Source organism: Euprymna scolopes, chromosome 15 (assembly GCF_053919585.1).
Source record: "Euprymna scolopes isolate OS-2025 chromosome 15, ASM5391958v1, whole genome shotgun sequence".
NCBI lineage: Eukaryota > Metazoa > Mollusca > Cephalopoda > Sepiida > Sepiolidae > Euprymna > Euprymna scolopes.
The window spans coordinates 126,079,824-126,103,648 of NC_136496.1; the positions used below are offsets into that span (position 1 = coordinate 126,079,824).

The window sequence follows — 23,825 nt, forward strand, 5'->3', positions numbered from 1 at the left end:
CGTCATGATGTTGTGACCTGATTTACTTTAAATAGTTGAAAAACCGAACAAATTTCATATACGTCGCTTTAGCTCAGGTAGTTAAGGCCTTGGTTCATTATCTAAACATTTTGGGTTCGAATCGTGGCGTGAGATGTTTTGTTTTTTTTTTTTCGATTTTTTAAATTTAAATATTGAACCCTGTATTATTTAAGCCATTTTTCACGTAACGTTTGTTTTTCTGTTTTTTTTGTTTTTGTTTTTTTTTACTTCGCTTATTCTTAGGGACACTCCAAAACACCCGGGTACCCACCGATTTTTTTAAATTTTAATATCGAAACAGGCTTATTTAAGCCAGTTTTCAAGTGTTCTTTTTTCTGTTTTCATCGTTCGTTTGCCTTATGTTAGTTTTTTTTGTGTTTTTTTTTTCGATGTTTTGATTACCCCCCCCCCCTTAATTAAAATGTTTTCTTTTCTTACTTCGCTTATAACAATACTTACATCATCATCGTCGTCATCATAACGCTCGACGACTTTCAAACATCTTTCACTTATAACAATGCTTCATTCTGGCTGGCCGATTTTATTTTCAAACTTCGCCTCGGTTCTTTTTTTATTTAACACCACACACACCTACAAACACCCGGGCAACGCCAGGTACTCCTCGCTAGTTACATGATAAAAGTCAAATTGTTTTGCAAAATATAATGAAGTTTATTTTAAACCAAGCCAACTCTAAGTTTTGTAGTAATCCAATCAGTAGTTTCTGTGTAATTTTGCTGACAAACTATTCAATAACCAAATGGGGAGAAGTGAAAACATTACCTTTCCTTTTGAGAAGCCAATCATAGTCTCAACTTCAGCCTTCACAAGTGGATCATTTTAATATGTTAAAGCAAAATATGAACTGACCTGCTTTCCTGTTTTATCAGATTTGTCTTTGGTTGCAGCAGAATCCATTCCTTCTTTTGTATTTTCTGTATCTGAAAATTACAAGAGAATTTACATTAAAAAAAAAAACAAGCTGAATGTGTGTGGGGCCCCCCTCCATGAATAAAAAATTTACTTTCACCATGATTAATGTTTGTTCAAAATTTCAAGGCCTGGTTATTGAGAAAAGTGGAAACAAATGTACAGACGAATGGAAGTGAATGACGGAAAAAAAAAAAAAAAAAAAAAAGACATGACCCAAATGTAATTAAAAAGTAATATTGACATAGTATAAATTAATACAAAGAAAAGTCTGGATATTGAAATCGCAAAGTTTCATTGTTAGCTGATATTTCAGTAAACGAGATTCAACAAGAGACATAGTTTATCTTTAATCATATTTTGTTCAACATACTATGTCCTAAGGAAGCATCAGGTTTATGAGCCAATTTTTTTTTTTTTTTTTTTTTTTTAACAAAGGAGTCACCACTTATCAAGGACCGGAAACGATTCGAGGATAAGGGTTAATGAGCGTACAATGGTCAAGGGAAACATGTCAGTCATCGTTAGTAGTGGAAATTTGGTAAATTGGATTATTTAAGGGGATGGCTCATCAAGAATTTGTTCTCATTGGACTTTAAGACAACCATATTGTAGTTAATTGGAAAGCAGGAAAACGGAACAGAGTTCCACAGGCATGCAGTTGTAAGAAAAAAAGCTTTGTTCATGGAAGCTACGTTTAGGTTTAGGCACAGATAAAGAATGGGGGAAATTATTGATAGTGGTTTCAGAAAGACGAGTGTTTCTCGCGAAAGTTTGGTGGTGGTGGTGGGGGGGGCATAGTTTCTTTTTTATTTATTTATTTATTAAGCAGATGTTTATTTATGTTCAAGTTACACAACGATGTGAGTAGTCAATGGCAAAAAAAAAAAAAAAAAAAAAAAAAAAAAAAATCAAGATGAAATTTCCTAAGCATCCATGGCTTCCCTTGTGTGTGTGGGGGAGGGGCATAAAAAAAAAAGATTTTTTTTTATTATTTATTTTTTTATTAGAAAATCAAAACTAAGGAAAGACAGGTTGTGTATGTGGAGGGGGTCATTCTTTGATGATGAAAAAAAACCTTGTCTTTTCCCTACTCCCTTCATGAAGTGCTTGAAGTTTTAATCTTAACGGTAAAATTAACATTTTTAGAGAAACAAAAAAGTTTTGCCTTAAAAGAAAAAAAAACATTTTGATAAAAAAGATGAGAATTCACATCCACAAGAATTTAATAGAAAATTCTTGTTTCCTGAATAAAAAAAAAAAAGAATTCTACTTAAAAATGCAGAACTTCCATCCATGCATATTAGATATTTGTATTACTAGAAAATTTTGTAAAAATCTGATAAAAATAACATCATTGAATTCTTCATAAAATTTGACTAAGTTGACTGATCTTGGTATAAGGCTTATTTTGAAATTGTACAACCTCACAGACTGAGAGAATGCTAGAGATCAGAATGTTTAGCAAGGAAGTATGAAGTAGCATTTTTAGTCTTTCATATAACTATCAAGGACGGAACCATTCTTTCAGCCTATCAATGAATACTAACAATTATGCCAAATGAAACTTTATAATGTAAAAATGTTCAATTTCATTTCTCAAAAATGAAGTTTATTTTAGTATTACTCATTATACCATCAAATATATTGTATAAGCATAAACGAATCAATTATGTGTACAACGATAAAAATATCGTCAGAGTTGCAGGTTTTGGGAAAGGTTAGACTTGTAGTGTGATCGGTAAAGAGTTTACAGACTGAATATTTGAAAGCTTTAAAATAAGGAGTTAGAGCTGAAAATTTTGGTATTCTAGGAGTCTGAGACCTTCCAACTCTGCGAACCCTAGGAATGGTTTAATTCCAGAGCATCTATACAATAACTACCACTGTTCATAATGTCAAAATAAAAAATAAATTTAAAAAAAAAAAAAAAAAAGAAAATTACTTTTTGAATCGTTTTTATCTTTCTTTTTGTCTTCAGTTTCTTTTTTCGATTCTTTTTCATTTCCTTTTCCATCTTTCTTTGAGTCTTTGTCGCTTTCTTTATTTGAATCTTTCTTGGAATCTTTACCTTCCTTTTCACCTGCATTCAATTCTTTCCTGAAAAAAAAAAAGGGGGGGGGGAAGAAAAAACAGAATTGAAAATTTGTATAATAATATGCTATTACTGTTCACACACAAAAAAAAATTAGATTGTCTGATCAGCAAAGATAGTGATTGGTTATTAATCCAATGTCACTAAGGTAAACAATTTCAACTTTATCCATTTTAAAATGAATTGTTTCAAAATCAAATTATGTCAGTCTGTCAGCTAAACAAGTACATTTTCAAAAGTGGCGTTCGTTTTATTGATTTGAGTAATATTTTGCTTGTGACCATTTTTTACTGTAAGAAAGAGATTTTTTAATTTCAAAAAAAGTATTAAATTGCTACAATTTTAAATAAAGGATTATTCATTTTATTTAAATATCTAGCTGATTGTCAAGATTTGTGTGGAATGAACTGTGGAATTTTCACAGGTATCTGTAAGTAATTTAATATTTTATCAAAACTTGAATTACTGAAAATAACTCAAATACTGATCCATCTATTATCCATTGTATTATACCTCTTGTACCTAGTTGGTGTTGCTAGGGAATGCAGTGAACTCATTTTATTTTAATATTCATTTATATGCACATATTTTTTTTTTTAAACTTATACAGAAAAAGAAACAAACTTAGTTGTAAGGGAGATGACTATTTTTCAATTTAAATTCCCCTTGAAGATTTTGATTCTTCGGTTTAATTATATATTATCAGTTGTTTAACTGGGGTTAAATATATTTTTTGTAATAAACTAGTTAAGTAAGTTATAATACAAAAATAAATAAAAATTAATTACTTAGAATCAAAATTTTGATATGTTAGCTTAAATGCTATTTAAGTCCAACTTTTAAAATCTCACAACGTATCTTTGTTATGTGGTTGTATAGGTTGTATATATGAAGTTGCTCAATATTGTATTTTAATGTATACTAGACTACCTGCAACCCGTTGGATCAATATGTTATATTAGCTATGGAATTAATGTATGAGCGCGACACTTGTGAGGTAAAGAAAATAATTTTTTGTGACATAACAGAAACAAGTATATTAAAATGAAAAAACAATATAGATAGATTCTATGAGTCATTTTGTTTATAATTGTTTATTTTTGAAAAAGCAAAACAAAAACTTAAAGCCATTGAATTATAAGTGGTTTGTCATACTTATAGGTAAATGTGCACTGAACAGATACCATAATAAAGTTAAATTCAAATTTTGATATATCTTAATTTAAACGCAAAAGAAAAAACAATTGGGATACTGAAAACGTACACAGTAAAACAATATGTTTTATTGTCGCGTTGATTATTTATTTGTAATGCAAATTAAAAAAACATTTTTGGGGTTATTTATGTTGGTAGTGTAGAAGAAAATATATGAATGTTTTTAAGAAAGATGTATTAAAAAAATGGAGAATAAAGTAAAGAGGAAAGCAGTGGGTAAATCGCTGTTGTAAAATGCTTTTATAGTTGTCAACAGGTTAAAGTAGATTTATTTGTAAGAAAATTGCGTAAAAATAACTTAAAGTAATACGAAAATGAACGATGTAAAAAAAAAAAAGCAGAAAGTATTAATAATTGTTTATTTTGATAATTTAAACACAAAATAAAAAAATGGGACACTGAAAACGTACACAGTAAAACAATATGTTTATTGTCGCATTGATTATTTAGTATAATATATATCATATATATGAAACAGGTCAATGAGTATACGTATTAGTTGTAATCACGTTTTGCGTTTGCTTCCCATATCTTGAAGTTTTTTTATTCAATAAATTTAAGATATTTGCTTTTCTAAGGATGTCCGTTTGTTCGAATGAAACCGATCCAGTGGTTTGTGTTTGTTTACGTTGTTATGGGTTTATGTTTATGTAAGTATCCGCAACCGGAAATCATAAACCGGATGTTGGGTTACAACACCCGTTACAAGGTCATTTGAGTTTTATAATTATATAGATTTAAAATGTTAGTATACACAGTTTTCTCAGCTAATTACAAAAGAAATTTAAAGCAAAAACTCTTTTACAATTGTTTCAAAATTAATTTATTTCCAAGACTCAATATGGTAGAACTATAACAAATTAAAATTGGCTTATCAGAATCAAAGTTTGATATGTCAGGGCAAATGCTATTTAGGTGCAACTTTTGAAATCTCACAAGATAAATTCAATTCTTTGATTTTGAAATTTAATTATGACACCTTGCAATCGCTGAAATATAATAGGAGACACAAATTATTAGCATTTATATATTCTTCAGAGTGTTAATGATAAAATCTGACTGCAGAGACTTTAAGAAGGTTTAGATTTTCAAAATATCATCGCACACCTTCATACTAAAGAATCTGACAAGACTTTGATGCAGAGGAGTTTAAGACTTCAAAAGAAACAGTTTTGCATATTTTGTTATTGAAACATGGTTCTCATTCACATCAAACAATCAACAAGAAAACTGACCATCTTTTCTCATATTTAAGACTGGACTAGAAAAGAGAAGTGTTTCTTTCCAGTCATCAGATGTGTGTTTGCTGCAAGGATGTCCTTAAAAACCTTTTCAGTCTGCACTTCTACCTATCCCCCATCATCATTTCAGATGTATGATACATTAAGTTCAAATCAACCTTCCAAAAAAGTATCAAAGGATCACATTGGAACTTGCCAAAATGAACTAATTTTCACAAAAAGAAATATATTCAACCTCTCACCTTGAAACTAAATTCATCTACAGAAAATTCCAGATCAATGATCTCTATACCGACAGGAAGATGTTAAGCTTTTTTTTTTTTTTCAATTTTTAATGAAGCCAGCAAGTATCTCAACCAAATAATTGAACATTTTATCTTTTTGATTGAAGAAATGTTAAGCTCTTGCGTTGTTCCCACAACTAGAACATGTCCCTTTTCAAGCCCACTTTTTGACATTTGATTCAAGTTGTTCCCCAGAAACTATACCAAATGAAAACATTACCCCTGCCCCCAATATGTTGTCGATTCCCTCTTTTGTTCTGTCTGTTTGATCAATAATCCCATGTAGTATATCATATTTTTATACAATCTCTTGTGTCACTGCTATTTCTTCAACATGTTTTCATAGATATCTTCTGAGACTCTAGCAGACTTCAGAACGGATAACCATCTTTTTCTTATTTTTGTTATATTTTTGGTCAAGTTTGTTTATTTGTCCACATCATTTGACCAATTGTCATCAAACTTAAAATATTGGTTATGGTCAAACTTAGATTTAATTTTTCCATATTTAGATGAATGTCACAGAAAGTTCAATTTTGGCAATAACTTTGCTTTTTGTTAACTGGCTCTATATTTTAGCCAATTAGATCATACATCTTATAGGATTGTAACAAGTTTGGTCATGGTTAAAATTTGGACAATTTCAAAATCTGATTTTTCCAGATATATAGATCTGATATATTTTGATAACAGTGACCATCATGTAAAATTTCATCTTGATCAGATAATTAGTTTATCAGCATTTCTATGGCATAATTTTGGTTTTATATTTCATAAAGAAATATAAAACCAAGTAAGACTTTTGCTGATCCGTACATTGTCATCTGACGTCTGACGTTTGTTTATTTTTATTTCTGTTTGAATCTGGAAAGTTATTGTTCACCAACAATTTTTTTTTTTCCTTGGGAGTCAAGGCTCAAAGGCCACTCAAGGATAAGGGTTAATGAATGTAAGGTGGTAGTGTAGTAATCGTTAATGGTGTAAATTGGGTAGAATTTAATTATTTATGGGAATGACTCAACAAGAATATGTTGTATTCAAACAGGAAGCAGGACAGCGGAACAGTGTTCTACAGGCGGGCAGTTCTGGGAAAGAAGCTTTGTTCGTGGAATCTGTGTTTAGATTTAGGCACAGATAGAACTTGGATGTCTTCAAGTCCAACATAAACAAGTTCCTGTTGAACCACCCCCTTAAGTAAGGCATTTTATCAGATTTCCATTACTAGCGATTATGATATCCCATTGATTACTGTACACGCAATAACCCTTATCCTCGAGTGGCCTCCGGGCCTTGATAAGTGGTGACTTCCTTGAAAAAAAGAAAAAAATCGTTTATAGTGATTTTAGTTAGTAGAGTGTTTTTTTTGTGAAAGTTTGGCAGTAGTGCACTTGCCATGAAAATAACGATAAAGCAGAGACAAGCTCACAACGTCTCTTCTGTGGGAAAGAGGTTGCAGGGATGAGAAAAGGGCATCAAAGCTGGTTTTGAACTATCAAGGCTGGATAGGGCATTGCATAACATAACCAGTCTGTAATAGTTTATACATCTATATATATAAAAATGTAACTCTTGGTTCGTTCGTAATTAATAGTCTAAATAACTAAATAAATGATTGCTTCGACATTTTGGTATATGTTTACTGTACCCATGTGTGTTTTTATATATCTCTTTAATTATAACATACTTAATTTTTCTATAATAAATAGGTGGTTTTCTTTGTACCGATAGGCCATTTTTTATTTTTTTAAATTTTTTTTTTTATTTATGGACAATTATTTATCACCGCTTGCCGTCACGTTCACGTGACCAGTGTTTCCAATTTAGCGGTTTTACTGCTAGATCTGGAGATTTCGTTTGCAATCTAGCGGGGAATTCTAGAAAATCTGGAGATATTTCGCACCCACACACCCGCAATTTTAGATTAAAAAATAAAGAAAAGCGCTTGAAAATACTTTAAAACATACAATAAACTCATTCATGTAAGTAAAAAAAGTAGCATTTATTGCCTTTGGTAACAATTATTTATTGATTATTTGTTTTGTTTTTCACTTTTTTTTTGGCTAACCATTCTTAAATCTCACTATAAAATCGATTTTTCCAAGTACATGGGGGGGGGCATTCCAACCTCCGTAGTTTAGTTTAAAATACAATCTAAGCAACCCCCCTCTTAATTTATAAGTATTTAGTCGAAAATTCTATAAAGCAAGAAACAGCAAACAAAAAAAAAAAAGAAACTTATACCAAACACAGTAGAATTTAATTATCTACCAACCTAAATACTTTTAACATGCTAAAACAAAGTTTTTGTTTTTTTTATTATTATTTTTCTAATTTCCAAATATGTTGTTCAAAATGGATTTTACACACTGAATAAATAAAAAATAAACAAATGTCCGCTTATCGTTTAAGGAGTAAGGAGGCTTAATTTCTCAAAACTACCACTAACCCTAAGTTCGAGTTGCACTCCCAAATTTAGAGTTAGTGATAGTCATGCAACCAGTTAATTGTTGTAAAGACAACTTTTAATAAAAGAAATGAAATAAAAATAACTTAAACACAGATACTTGAATTTTACTGCATTTAGTATCAGGTATTTTGTTATTGTTTACAATTTCTTGAATATTAATTATTTTACACAAATGATTGTGCTTTTCCTACTTACTTGCCCCCCCCCCCCCAGGAGCCGGCATTCATGATTTTACTTATTTTTACTAATTTTTAGAAGTTTATTTAATTGTCAGCATGAACCAACTTTTAAGATGCATCATATGCTAACACTTCAGCAAAGTTTACTGTATTTATTTTTTAGCAAACATTAATAACAGAAAGTTTTCCACTTTATTTAGTTTTTTTGCATAATTAATGATGGAAGTAAGTTTTCTGTTTTTCTTAACATCTGTTGAAAAAAAAATAATTTGTACTGTCTCTTGAAAAAAAAAAAAAAAAAAAAACTTTTCTCTACTTTCACCTAACTATTTACAATGTTCAATAAAGCATTCATCTGTTCTTTTTATAATAAAAATTCCGTTTTCAAAAAGAAATGTTTACTGACAAATTTCTTTAAAAACAAAAAGTGCAAGTTTTCCTGAAAAAAAAAAAATTTTTCACCTAACAATTTATGGTAAAAAATTAATTTTTTTTTTTTTTTTTTTTTTTTTGGGGGGGGGGGGGGAGACCAACAACTTTTATTGATGAAAAAAAATCGCAAAAAATAATAAAAATAAATAAACGAACAAAATGCAATTTTTCTTGAGGAATGTGTTCCATTTTAACAAACTGAGCCACAGCAACGCGTGGCCGGGTACAGCTTATATATATATATATATATATATATATATATATATATATATATATATATATATATATATATATATATATATATATATATATAGAGAGAGAGAGAGAGAGAGAGAGAGAGAGACAATTTCATATTTGCTTTCAGAGGATAGATTTATCTTAAAAAGAGTGCGACTTATGTGAATTTTAATTACATAAACATAGCATCCAATATCCATGGTTACAAATACACAAGTTGAGATGCTAAACACACCTGTCCTTTTGGTGTAACATCAATAGTTTTACTTGCACTGTAATATTAGTTTATTAAGGTGTTAAGTGGGTTACTCAAAATCCTCACACACAAATTCTTGCATTTAATTTTTTTTTAATGGCTAAGAACAAAGAAATATATTGATTTTTTTAATTTTTAATTTTTTTAATGGTTAAGAACAAAGATATTGATTTTTTAAATTTTTAATGGCTAAGAACAAAGAAATATATTGATTTTTTTAATTTTTAATGGCTAAGAACAAAGAAATATATTGATTTTTTTAATTTTTAATGGCTAAGAACAAAGAAATATATTGATTTTTTTAATTTTTAATTTTTTTAATGGCTAAGAACAAAGAAATATTGATTTTAATTTTTAATGGCTAAGAACAAAGAAATATATTGATTTTTTTAATGGCCAAGAACAAAGAAATATAGTGATATTTTTAATTTTTTTAATGGCTAAGAACAAAGAAATATATTGATTTTATGCACAATTATATGAATCATATGCGCCAAATGCTAAGTAACTAAGTGCTAGGGTTTAACATATAACAAAAGAGAAAATAAGTTGATAAGCAAAACAGTATAGGAAATGGGGTTGGTAGAAAGATAATAGAGAGGAAGTTGTTCACCAAGAAACACAAAGGAATTTGAAATAGGATTGTTAATCAAGATATAGCAGTGATTGGAATAAAGGACTGGTCAATACAGGTCAATATATTTAGAGTCAGTTTATAAGTGGTAACGAGTTTTACGACAGTTTATGGGCAGTTTTCAGTTTAACAGCTGAGGTCAAGGCCATAGCTTTTTTTTTTTTTTTTTTTTTTTTTTACACAGTAATCACCACTTATCAAGGTCTGGAAGCCACTCAGGGATAAGGGTTATTGCAAGTACATTACGTTAGTGTGGAGATTTGATGAAGTGTTTACTTAAGGGGGCGGTTCATTAGATATTTGTTAACATTGGACTTGAAGACATCCAAGTTGTAGTCAGGTGGGAAGTAGGCAGACGGAACAGAGTTCCACAGGCGTGCAGTTCTAAGAAAGAAGCTTTGTTCATGGAATCTGCATTTTGATTTAGGCACAGATATAGAGTGGGGGAAATTTTTCACAGTGGATTCAGCTAGACGGGTGTTTTTTGTGAAAGATTGGTGAGGGGGGACCAGAGATTGAAGTTCAGACGAGCACCTGCCATGGAAATAACGATACAACAAGGATAGGCTCGCAACGTCGCTTCTGTGGGAGAGAGGTTGCTGGGTAGAGAAAAGGGCATCCCCCACTAAGCCACGAAGTCTATTTTGTACTCTGTCAAGGCAGGATAGGCTGTTTTTAGCAGCTCCTGCCCAGATATGGCAACAGTATTCAAATGGAGCAAATCCAGATGAGCTGACATCAACTGATGAAAAAGATGCCTTGACAGAAGTAGATGTGGACTTTAGCATTTAGAAGATCATTTCCCGCGATGGTATCAGATATGCACTCAAAGCTCAACCGATATATACAGAATGTGTTAGTCTTTTTTTCTTTCTTTTTTTTTTTTAAATATACTTGTAAACCTGTGCGCACCCTCTCAACAGCTGCCAATGTGAGAAATGACAACACGGCCAGAAGAGAAGATGAAAAAGAAGATATCCATAGTACACAGCATTTGGGTCGGTGATTGTTGTCTAGCAAGAAGGAGACTATGGTTGCACAAGTATTTAAACTTTATTAGATTGAAGTTCGCTAAACTATGTGATTTTTGGAAAGGGGGGTACTCTTTTTTTACAGCTGACAACTCAAGCAGGTGGACACAAAACATGGCCAAGAACTAATGAGTGAAGAAGGTTGTGTATAATGTAGTTAGGTGTAGCAAAACAAGCTATCAGTTCAGCTTACACTTGTTGAAGATTGCTCATCCTGTTTGTGAAATATTCAAAGTTGTGTGTATTAATGAACTTCTTAGAAAAACTAAAACATAAAATCTTTTATAAAAAACAGGTTTTTAATTTTATCTTCACTTGTTTATTTACTGTCTTTAGAATTAAGAAAAAAAGAAAACAAAGAAAAAAAACCCACCCCACCCCAATAGATATTGAATCAATAATAAATACCTTCAACAAGAGTGAGGACAGAAGAGAACATACAACTGGATGGGTAGAGAAAAGGGGTGGGATTATCCTTAAAAAGCACAAACCAAGAAGGGGTCGAGAAACAAGAAACAAAAAAAAGGGAAATTCCTGATTTGAAAAAAGATTTAATGTATTTTAGCAAACACGTTAAGTAAATTATGATGCAATAGGTAGGAAACCTCAGTTATTTTGATCCACACAAATCTTAATATAAGCAAACATCCCCATGTCACCAAGAGAAAAACTGTCTCATTTTTGGACCAGACTGTCAACTGACCTGAAAAGTTAAAATTATTACCAAACCAACCACTACTGCTTTAGTGATAATCTGCTTGCTGTAAGCATTTCTGCATATTGCTTCAACAACCTTCACCAATGACTTATTTGCCTCTAACTTACAAAATCAACATCTCTTGACATTGTTAAAAACTTCAATAAAAGCAAAATACAGGTTGTTCTTACCAAGATATTTCTCTCACTTTTGTCTCAAGATAAATATAACACCAGTTGTATTTTGACAAAGCATAAAATTAAACTGCATTTCATCTATGCTTACATGACTTCTTATTTGTGGCTTAATTATTTTCTCAACCATTTTCAACCAAGTTCAAACAATATCGAAACTCTTTCAGTGAAAACACAGTAATTTATCTTAAATTAACTTTGTACAATGGAGATTAGGTTTCAGAATTAAATGACTTTAGTTTGTATAACTAGAAAATAACCAATTAAGACAAACTGAAGCTAAAGTAGTTGTTATTGTAATATTGTTCACCTCTATCAGATTAAACCAGCTTCTACCCTGGCCTGAACTGCATCTCAAATCACGGCAGTCCTGAGTCACTGTTAAAGGTCGACCACTAATAGACATGAAAACTGAGCTGTCCTCCTTAATAGATGGCATCCAGGTCCACAGCTATCCACTAATACACCTGCACTACTCAAGGAGAAAGGATTAGATTAGGAATTAGTTCTCCTTCAACAAGATGCATGTTAAATGTTTTTGACTCCTAATGGGGGGTATAACACCAAGGATTTTGACGATCGTTTTTATAACCACAAGTTATAATAACCAACCAATGGAAAGCTTCCAAAGTTGCGATACAAACTGTCAAATTTTGAATTCAATCAGTTTGCCGTTGTCTACGTCACGAACCGCATTCGATTCTTTGCTGCCATCTTTGTTACTGGCAATTACTTCACACTCGGTATCAAAACTGCACTGCTTCTTCACCGCCATCTTTGTTCAACATAATGTCTCAACACTTAACAAGATGCGTATCCTAACTATCCAAGATGTCAATGTATTAGGATAGATGGTAGAAACTTTAGATTGAGATGTTAAAAATTACTGTTTTGCTTTGGTTTAGTCACACAAAAATAATTATACTTGACGCACTTTAAAGTTTCAACTTATTTTCTTATCAGTTTGAATATTTCAAAACTACTTTTGAATATTGGCATTATTATTATTCTTTGGACTACTGTTCTCATCTTCAGTGTTATTTTTACAACCTTTCAATCGATATAACCTCAAAAAGTCGGAAGTTATATCAACCAAAACGTTGTGAAAATAATGCTCAAAATGAGAACATTAGTCCAAAGAATACAAATAATCAATCCTCATCTCAAAAATTCAGAAATGTATTTTTGAATAATAAAATAATAAACAAATTAACCAGTTTTACATTCATTAAAAGACAAGTACAAAACTGCTATTTGTTAATTATTAATCTAGTTTTGAGTATTACTGAGCATAATATTTCAGGACTCTACGGACAAATTTATCTTTAGTTGATCTTTGACAACTAAATATTTTCATTTACTAGCCAAATAGAAAAGTTACTAGCCAAGTCCATATGATTTTTAGAATATGACATGTTCGTTCTGTGACAAGTATGTACATTATAAAGATTTTTCTGTGTTTTTTTTTTTTTTTTAAATAAGTGTAATTCTAAATATGCAACAACTTTTATGTTGACACTTGAAGGTGTATACATTCTAATTTTTTCAGATATTTTTTTAAACAGCCTTCGTTAAAAAAAGATATTTTTCACTCAGTACTGAGCTTTGGAAGATTGTCAGTGAAAGAAACAATTACCAAAAGATAAGCGTTTCATTATTTCTAGTCACCACTTGGAAAAATCACTTGTAATGTAGAGCCCTGTATTTACAGAAAGGTTTTGGTAATTTATCTGTTTTTTTTTTATTAAAATCACATTAATTACGGTTAATATAGAAAAAACAATTGCACATATATAAATGTAGATATGAAAATAAAATTAAAAACGAATACCAAACATTAATTTATTATAACATGTTTAAAAAGTTATGCAAATAACTATATTTGGGTTTTGGTTCTACTACATATTTCAAAAGTGTTATGGATTCAAATAATTGATCCGTTTCAATATGTTTGGAGTGTAATGAATGGAATTTCTTATATTTATTCATTTAGATTTTTAAAAAAATGTCCGATACAATTTTTGAGAAAGCAATTTCTTGTTCAAATTAAAGTTTAACAACAAAATTAAATCAATGTAATTCTTTTCCACATACGTTTTTAATATTTAAACTTTAATATTTAAACTTTAATATTTAAACTTTAATATTTAAACTTTAATATTTAAACTTTAATATTTAAACTTCATTAAAAGTCAAATTGTTAAAAAAATTTAAAAACAAGTAAGAAGAATACTTACTGCTCTATTTTTCCATTTTGGACGGTGCCATATGTGACTTCATAAAAAAATTTATCAGGCAACAAGCCAAACATATCGCCTGCTTCCAGGCGTTTCTGTTGGTCCTTTAGCAAGGCAAGTTTATCCTTGGTGCCTTTCTTCTGGTAAAAACAAGGATTTGCATGTGTCTGGAAGAAACAATGGTGACATACTTTTAATGAAAACATTTGGGATTTTCAGCAAAATTACAGACAAAAACTTATTACAAATTAATGTGCACTTAACTAAAAGGTCTGTCAGTAAAGCATATTTTTTTAACAGTGTGGAAGAAAATATGGTTTCAGGACCTCAAGTGTGATTTTTTTCAATAACAAGTACTTTATTACAGGACTAGCCTAGGTGCTCGGCATTGCCCGGCTGTTTGGAGGTGTGTGTTGTGCAAAAAAAAGTGGTAGTAGACAAGCAGGCTCGAACCCGTACTGCAAAGGAGGAAAAGAATGTAAAAAAAAAAAAAATGTGACGTCTTTGTTGTTGCGCCCATCGCCAAACCAGAAGTGGCATAGGTTTAAATTAAGGCTAGACAATCGAAAAGAGGGGGATGACTTTTGAAAATATTAGTGAAAAGTGCCTAGGTGAAGGAATTAATGTTTTTGGCCAGTTTTTCAATATTTTTCATCCGAAGCTTCAAAATGATACAGATCTTGTGAAAATCCATCGCATTTGTCAAAAGTTTTTGGGCAGACATACATACATACATACATTTAAACAGACTGGTGAGATTTATATTATTGATGGCAGGGCAGTGGGTTACATGAAAAATATTAAAAGATTTTAAAAAATGTTGTCTTTCATTTAGAGCAATATATTTGGCACAAATTATTTAATAAAGAGTATGCCAGTGCAAAAAAAAGAGGAAGAAAAACGCCCAAAATATCAACGCTGCGCCTAACTATCTTCCTTATCTTCATCAATGATCTCCCAAATCACATTCTAAGTTTATTTGTCAATATCTACACAGATGACATTACTATCTATGGCAATACTTCAAAGGCCAATAACGACCAAGATCTCAGTTTCTCTGTTTCGGCTTTAATCATTTGGTGCAATGAGGCAAAAAGTGGTCAGTTAATTTTAATGCATCCAAAAACATAGCTTCTATCTTTTCACCATAAATGCTCGGATTTCCACTTTGCCCTAATTGAAATGAATTGCTTTCGTCTGCAAGGAGGCTTCCTGCTTTGATAAACTTCCGAGTCTAACCTTTACTTCTGACCTAAAATGGAAGACATATCAAATTGGTTGCCAAGGTTGCTGGAAAAATGGTTGTGTCATTCTATCACTGTAAGAGGGAACTTCATTCTTGGTGCATTTCTCGACCTCTATAATTGTCACATCTGGGCAGGAAGTGTTCGAAGCATTATCTTGCCTTAAACTGGCTTCAAAACCTGATAGATGATGCCCTTTTCTTCCTTCCCTGTAGCCGCACAGAAGAAACGTTGCAAGTCTGTCTCTACTCTAATGTTATTTTCATGACAAGTGCTCGTGTAGTATTGGGAATCTCAGCTTAATTGCTATATAGGTAGTTTTAGAAATAGAAAGATATAAGCATATTTTTATTTCCCATCAGCGAGTTAGCAGGGTTAGAAGGTTAGATTTGACAGCTATCAAACTCAAGTCACCCTTCAACGACCTAGATAGAATGTACCGGAAATGGGGGGAGGGGGGTGACACAGGATTGTGGTCGAGGCCTTCCGGTTGACGACCACATGGGCGGAGAGTGGTTTTGGGCAGCAAAGAAAGCAGATTAGAGATTTCGGGTCTCCCGACAACCAGGGTCCGAGATATTAGGCTTGCCTTGAATAAAAGATTGAAGCTTCAAATACCATCTTGTGTTCATTAATGAATCTGTCTGCAGTAGTACCACTCCCCACAAGATAGCAGACCAGCAGGCATCATCCGCTGGCCAAGGCAAACAAGTATGTTCACATTACATTGTGCATACACATCTCAAAGACTTTCAAGGCAAAAGAAACACTGTAGGATAAGAACACACACACAGTGAACTGTACGTAAGAGCATACACACCCACACACGTATATATGTAAGAACACAGACTCTTAGTAGTAAAATTAACCCGTAAAAGTAAACGAATTAGTAATAAACGGTTAAGAACTAATACAGTAATAAATAAGTAATAATAGATAAGGACGCAAAGACTCTTTTACACTCATATAAGCTTTAATTTATGGTCCCCTTGCAAAAAACAACTCTCTAGCTACAACCACTATCAACAATTTCTCCCACTCCCTACCTGTGTCTAAATCTAAATGCAAATTCCAAGAATAAAGCTTCTTTCCAAGAAGTGCCCGCTTGTTGAACTGTTTTGCTGGCTTGCTTTCCAGCTAACTACATGGGTGTCTTTAAGTCCAATGTAACAAGTTCTTATCGAGTTGTCCCCTTAAATAATCTAATTCTACCTAATTTCCACCACTAACTATTACTACGCTATTATCTTGGTGACTATTGTACACTCATTAACCCTTATCCTTGAGCAGCTTTCTGGCCTTAAAAAAATGGTGATTCCTTGTATAAAAAAAAACTAGTAGATAAAAAAATGTGAGTAGAGCGGGGTGGGTAACTTGGAAGATGTGTTATTCAAAAGTATGAAAAATACATTTAAAATAATTTGAAGGATGTTTAATTACTGAATGAAAATCTGGGTTAAAAAAAAAAAAAATAAAAACAGGAAAATGTAAGAGAAAAACACAGAGTGCACATGTTGAGTTGAGGGCAGAAAGCCATTCATGATGCAAAAAAAAAAAAAAAATCATCTAACTTTAGCCCATTCATGAATTGTTTGAAATCTTGACCTTTGCAACTAAATTAACCTTTTCAGCAAAAACTGCCATTAAGAAGACAAAAGGAAGCGAAGATGAAAAGAAAAAGCAAAAAAGAGAAAGAAAATCTAACCAAATAGTGACAATAAAAATAAACAGTTTGGTAACAATCACTTTTTTCTCATTTATATAAAAAGAAAGTTTCACATCAGTAGACCGTTCTGGCGATTTAAGTGAAAATCCATCATAAAGCAGAAGAATTCCGCTAAAAAATGAGAACTTTTATTTCTGTTCATAGTAATTGAAAATATTTGAAAAGCTTGGATCGTTCCCAAACATACTTTTGGACATAGAAATCTTATAGTTAACTGTTTTAATGCATTAACCATCAAAAACAAAACAACAGTCAAGCGATACGTTATATTGAATGCCCTTTGTCTCGAGAAATTAATATTCTTAAACCCATTGCCTCAAGAATATATGTATATTTGTTTTGTCAGTGATGTAGTATTCTTTTATTATTATTATCCATTCTTTATTGCTTTGTTAAATCAAGAAATTCCAGGCCCAATATTAATTCTGGCTAAGATATACAAGGAAATTGTTATTTCCTAGTTTAGTCAACAAAATTATTAATAGTGCTTTATATTTTGCTTCTACTGTCAAACTTTTTTGTCATGGTTTTGTAATCAAGAACTGATATTTTTACGTATTCTAGAAGATAAAGTTATCAGGTGTGAAATTCAAAACACCAGTAAAAAAAAAAAAAAGAAAAAGAAAAAAAGCGCAATTTTCAAATGTCAGAAATTGACTTACATGAAATAAAGTAGATGTCAGCATTTTTGATTTGGTTCATGAAACCGCTCGTCTGAGCTTCAATCAATGCCCCCTCCCCTGAAAAAATCTGCATACAAATTCCATGAACAAAGCTTTAGAACTGCCCGTCTGTGGAACATATGTTTACAGAATGAAGTCTGATATTCCTTTCTTCCACAAGTACAAAAGAGGTTTGTTACTTAGATTTAAAATCTAGTGAAGCATGTATACAATCAAAGGAAAATCTGAAATAATTTTGATAATTCAACTAAAATTATCTCTAGAAAAGAAAATTTCTTAGAGAATCTGAGGAATGTAAGAGTAGATATTAGTATTAGAGTTAAAATGTGTGCCACTTTTGTGAAAGAGTTAGCAGAAACAGTTAACCTCAATAAAATGTAAGAAATTTTGAAAAGAAACAAAATGGATGAATGGCCTGGGTGGCAGTGGTTTTTCATAATTTTTGGATATGTTATTAATTTCGACATGACAATCAAGATACCATTGGATTTAATTGAAATTCAATATTCTAATTTTCGCTCAAATAACTAAGAAACACCAACCATTTTATTATGTGTAGGCTTAAAGAACATAAAAGTTGATGTATAATAGAATTTTTTAAATTCTTATGAACTTCAAACAAAAAAGTAAACAAATCTTTGTGAATGTATTTTTATCATTTAAGGAACATGCATAGATATTAATGCGTTAGGAACACGCACATGAAAATCAGATTTTTTACTGCTTCAGAGTTTTTTACTGGAGGTCTTCTCAGACATAGCTTCATAAGTTGTTTTTTTATACCATTACTATGGCTTTGCATATGCAAGCAGATGACAATTGCAGGTGTGAAGCCACGGTAACATAAAAATAACCAAAAACTTCACTGCTTTTTTTTTTTTTTTTTTTTTTTTAAATTACTACAATTACTATCATTTAATTTTTTTTTGTCATCAATTTCCCCTCGCTTCAAATGCTTGATGTTATGTAGATTAGAATAATTTAAATCAATTGCTGTTAATTGTAACACACACACATACATGTTTTTTTTTTTGTTGTTTTTTTTTTTTAAGACAACGGTTTTCTTTGAAGACATTTTTGCACATTGGTAGAAATTCCACATGATTAACTAAGACAAAGATTAAATCAAAGTTGAAAATTAGTTTCTCAACTATTTCAACTTATTTTTTGACAAACAGCGGAAGACTACTCAAAACATGAATTTTCATATTTCAAACGGTCTTTTGTGAAGAAAAAATAAATTGAAATAATAGAGAAAACTAATTTTCAACTTTATGCACCATTTATCTATCGCTCTCTTAAAAAAAAAAAAAAAAAAAAAGAAATAACAGAGGGAGGGTTAAAAGCAGCAGTAAGGGTGGGAAATTAATTTTGATGATTAAAAAAGAAAGAGAAAGAGAAAAAGAGAGAGTATATAATAGTATATAAAATAAGAGGATTGTTCAAACAACATACAGTGGAAAAGGTAGAAGTGATAAAAACTAGAAATGGCTTACTACTTGGTGAGCTAATTATGAATTACAGTTAATGAAAACCAAAATGCACTTAACTCGGGGAGGGGGGGGGAAGGAAGGGATATTTATAAATGTCCGATAAAGTCTTTCCTTATTTTGATTATTGAAAACACAATGAATTTAGCCCATCACAATTTACATACTCAAACTCTTTCACCCTATCCCAAGGCATCATACGCCTTGCGACAAATACACGGATAACATTTCGCCCCCCCCCCCCTTTCCATTTTTTTTTTTTTTTTTTTTTTTTTTTTTTTTTTCATCGAATTCAAACAGTTTCATTTGTTTTTCCTTTTTTATTTGTCTTTTTTTTATTATCGAAACGAAAAAGCTTCATTTGTTTTTGGGGTGTTTTCTTTTTGTTCGTTTTTTTTGGGGTTTATTTTTATTTGCTTTTTTTGGGGGGGGTGCAGTTTTTAAAATTATTACTATTTAGAGGCACTGAAAACGACATTAACGTTTAAAATTACAGGATAAAAATAGTTTCTAAGATATGAAGAAATTATAGTTTGAGATCTTTACATCATTAACGTTCTGATCCCCATCTGGCATCAATTAAAATGAATGGCTCTCGTCTTGGGGAGTCCTCAAGTTTTGACAAGCTTCTGGGCTTGACCTTTACTCCTGACCTTAAGTGGAATACGTACATCAAATCTATTGCCGGGGCCGCTGGAAAAATGATCGGATCCTTCTATCGATCCAGTAGATATCTCACTGCTAATGCAGTTGCCATATCTGGGCAGAAGCTGATAGAAAGGACCTGTCCTGCCTTGAAAGAGTTCAAAATAGACTTCGTGGCCTCGTGGGAGATGTCCTTTTCTCTTCGCTGCAACCTCTTTCTCACAGAAGAGATGTGAGTTTGTCTCTGCTTTATCGTTATTATCATGGGAAGTGTTCGACTGAGCTCCAATCTATGGTCCCCCGTTGCCAAACTTTCACAAGAAACACTCGTCTAGCTGAAAACACTGTCAATAATTTCCCCCACTCTTTATCTGTGCCTAAACCTAAACTCCATGAACAAAGCTTCTTTCTTAGAACTGCATGCCTGTGGAATTGTCTTCCTGCTTTCCAGCTGTCTATAATATGGTTGTCTTCAAGTCCAACATAAACAAGTTTCTGATGAGCCGTTCCACTTAAATTTACCAAACTTCCATTACTATCGATTACTGTACTGCCCTTTTGATTACTGTTCAATCTTTAATCCTTATCCTCGAGTGGCCTCTCGGCCTTGATAAGTCGTGACGCCTATGTAAAAAAAAAAAAAAAAAATCCCTCTTCTGTATTCATTTGAAATAAGCACCCAATTTATGGCCAATTTTTTTGGAGAGAGGTGGGGGTGTAATTTTAGAAGGGGGGGGGGTATTTACTCATTGTGGCAGACCAACAAAAAACAACCAACAGACAAAAATAATTATCGATATTTGTAAAATCTTACTTGGTTTCCAACTTACCGACTTTTAAAGGTTTTCACTATGCTGAAAACAAATATCGCATTTAAAATTTCCGCAAATAAGTAGTTTTCCGGATATTAAACAATGTAAGTGTTGTTACATGCTTTAAGGTTATAAATGTTATAAGTGGTGCCCATTGATGTACCGAATAAAAGCACAAAACTTATTCGGGTAGGTAGAAGAGTAACTCATCTTGATTTTGTCGGCTTCTCATAACAGAACTCACCAGTATGGTGAACTGTTATTTTTCATTATTTTGAATGCACCAATTTTTTTTATTACAAATTATTTTTCTATTTTATTTTTTGTTGTGTTGAAAAGTGAAATAATTGAAACCAAATATTGCAATAAAATAAAAAAAACAAAAAAAAACAAAATTAAATACACGAAGATGTTTTGCTTCATTTCCTTAGGAAAGGATTCCATGTTTTCGTTCTTGAATAAATTTCTGCTTCTTAATACAACTTTGAGACAAGATACTTTTTAGTCATGGAGGCCGGTAAATAACCAGTTAACATTACCACAGCGTCAATTGTTTTTCTTTTTTATGCTCGCCCCCCCCCCCCAAGTAAACAAATTTTTTTTTTATGTTAAATGGTAAATGTCAGCACGTTAGTTACGAAACAACAGTTACTTAAACTGCAAAAGCACCTATTAAGCTATACACGTTCTATAGTTGATTAACATTTACCACCCACTCCCAACAACCAAACAAATAAAAACAAATGTTTCTGCGAACAGCTTGTGATAATTTTTTTTTTTTTTTTTTTTTTTAAATTTCCATATTTAAAACTGTCCAATAAAGTATTTCTTGTTTTTCTTCATTGAAAACAACAAATTTAGTCTGTCAAAACTTGGACTATCGCTCACTCGCTCGATCTCTGTCACACACCTTGTGATGACTAACCTTATTTCGATTGCCTGCGACGTCGTAAGTTGCCGGGGCTGCAACGGCTAAATGGATAGCTTTTTTTTTTTTTTTTCACCTTTTCCTCTTTACAGGTTTGAACCTGTCTGCTTGTTCCCTTTTTTTTTTTTTTTTTTTCCACTTCTCTCTACCCGTGCTGTCTACTGCATCTAATTTCCCCCCCCCCCTTTGCTGCTATTTTTTTACGGCTGGGGATTGCTCAATATACCTGCTACACCACCTCTCTCCACCCATTCTTAACAAGGGAGGTAGAGGGTATCCATTCCGATAGCCGTTCTTACCATGAGGAGGTTGAGGTTGGGCATCAACAACAACCATACTTTAATTTTTTTATGAGGGGGACACGCTTCTACCGGGCAACATCGGTTAGCAGATACTGCTAGTAATAGATAATCCTTAAAATTAATTTTATTAGAATCTTTTGAAAAACGTAATTTTGTATTTTATGCTGTTTTTAAGTGAAGTGTTATTTCCCCCATCTTCGTTATTTTTGCATTTTTGTTTCCAGCCGTCGTACTCTTGGACTTTCATGTGACTTTTTCACTGGAAATATTGGAACACTTTAACACACTTAAGAGTGGAGACTTCAACAGCTAAAACGAGAAAACTAAACAAAGATGCGACGAAACGGTCTGAAATAGGAAAAAAATAAATTAAAAAAAAATAACATTATCTTTCAGGACAATAAGATGAACTTTTTAAATTAAATTTTATCTTTAGAAACTTTGAAAAATGCAGCTATTGGATGCCATTAGAGATTATATCAGAGATGCTCCATGGGAAAATATCTTTTCTCTTGTAGAACAAGAGAAATCAGACCACTGAATGGTTCAAAGCGGCAATTGAAGCACATGTTCCCACACGGAAGTTCTATAGCAAATCCCACTCTCCCCAATGGTTTACTTCTACTTGCGCAGCTGCCACTGCTCAAAGGCAGGCATACCTCAGATTTATCTGGTATAAGTCCAGTAAAAACAGAAAACATTTATAGAAGCTAGAAGTAATTCTAAGAAAGAAATAATGACAGCCAAGAGAGAACAGACTGAAACCACCCGAAAACGTGTTGAATGCAGAATTAGGAACTCGTGATTTCTGGAAAATCTACAACAGTGTAGTAAATAATGGGCAATCAACAATTCCGTTATCCAATAATCATGAAGTTGTTTGCACAGCAACCGAGAAAGCCAACCTGCTTGCCCATTAGTTTGCCTCAAGCTCTACTTTGGACACGACAAATCATTTCCTCCTTGATTTTCCTTTGCATAGAAACCACACTAGATGATCTGAAAATCACCCCTTCTCAAGTACATGATATCATAAAAAACCTAGACACCTCAAAAGCATATAAATCCGATCTCATTCTGTATGTACTATTAAAAAAATGCTTCGTTGAGGTTGCTCCAGTTCTCGCCAAACATTTCAACAAATGACATAACGAATCTTGCTTCCCTGACTGCTGGAAAACTGCTTCTGTAGTACTAGTTTACAAGAAAACTGTTGAAAGAACTAGCCCATTAAATTCTTGCCCCATTAGCCTCCTCCCTCTTTTAGCTAAAATATTTGAGTCTATAATTAATTAAGCTCTAGTCCACCAACTTACAGTAGCTAAACTTCTGGCCGGTCAACAATATGGATTTAGGCAAGCCTGCTCTACTGCAATATCCTAACTGCAATCTCTGAACATATATAGTATGCACTGGATAAGTCAGGAAAGAGGAGGGCACTAGCCCTAGATATATCTAAGACTTGACAGGGTATAGCACGATGGTCTTCTCATGAAATCATATCATATGGTATTACTGGACGAATACTTAATTAAATCCAAGGTTGTTCTCGATGATCGTATGTCCAAACAATACAATATAAATGTGGGTGAACCTCAGGGGTCGATCCTTGTGCCTTTCCTGATATTTATAAACGACCTCCCTGATAAAATTGCTGCAGATGGGCACATTTGCTGATGACACCATGCTCTATAACAGGTATGAGGAGAAAACGAATGAACACATATTCAAGGCAATGACAAAAACCCTAGAGGAAAACCTCCAGTCTGTAATGGAATGGAGACGAAAATAAATGGTAACGTTCAATGCTGTCAAGATTAAGCTCGTTTCCTTTAATAATTACAA

At 32.2% G+C, this 23,825-nt stretch overlaps 1 protein-coding gene across 5 annotated transcripts in view; it reads right to left on the bottom strand.

The window, feature by feature from the left end:
* LOC145294117 (uncharacterized) overlaps positions 1-23,825 on the bottom strand; it is a 173,586-nt gene that overhangs the window by 33,955 nt on the left and 115,806 nt on the right. For all 5 annotated transcript variants that reach the window (XM_080141217.1, XM_080141219.1, XM_080141216.1 and 2 more), the window contains exons 3-5: positions 14,151-14,317; positions 2,897-3,051; positions 892-962 (exon numbers count right to left, since the gene is read on the bottom strand). In XM_080141217.1, the coding sequence (XP_079997343.1) occupies positions 892-962; positions 2,897-3,051; positions 14,151-14,317 (393 nt within the window). The remainder of the gene's footprint in view (positions 1-891; positions 963-2,896; positions 3,052-14,150; positions 14,318-23,825) is intronic.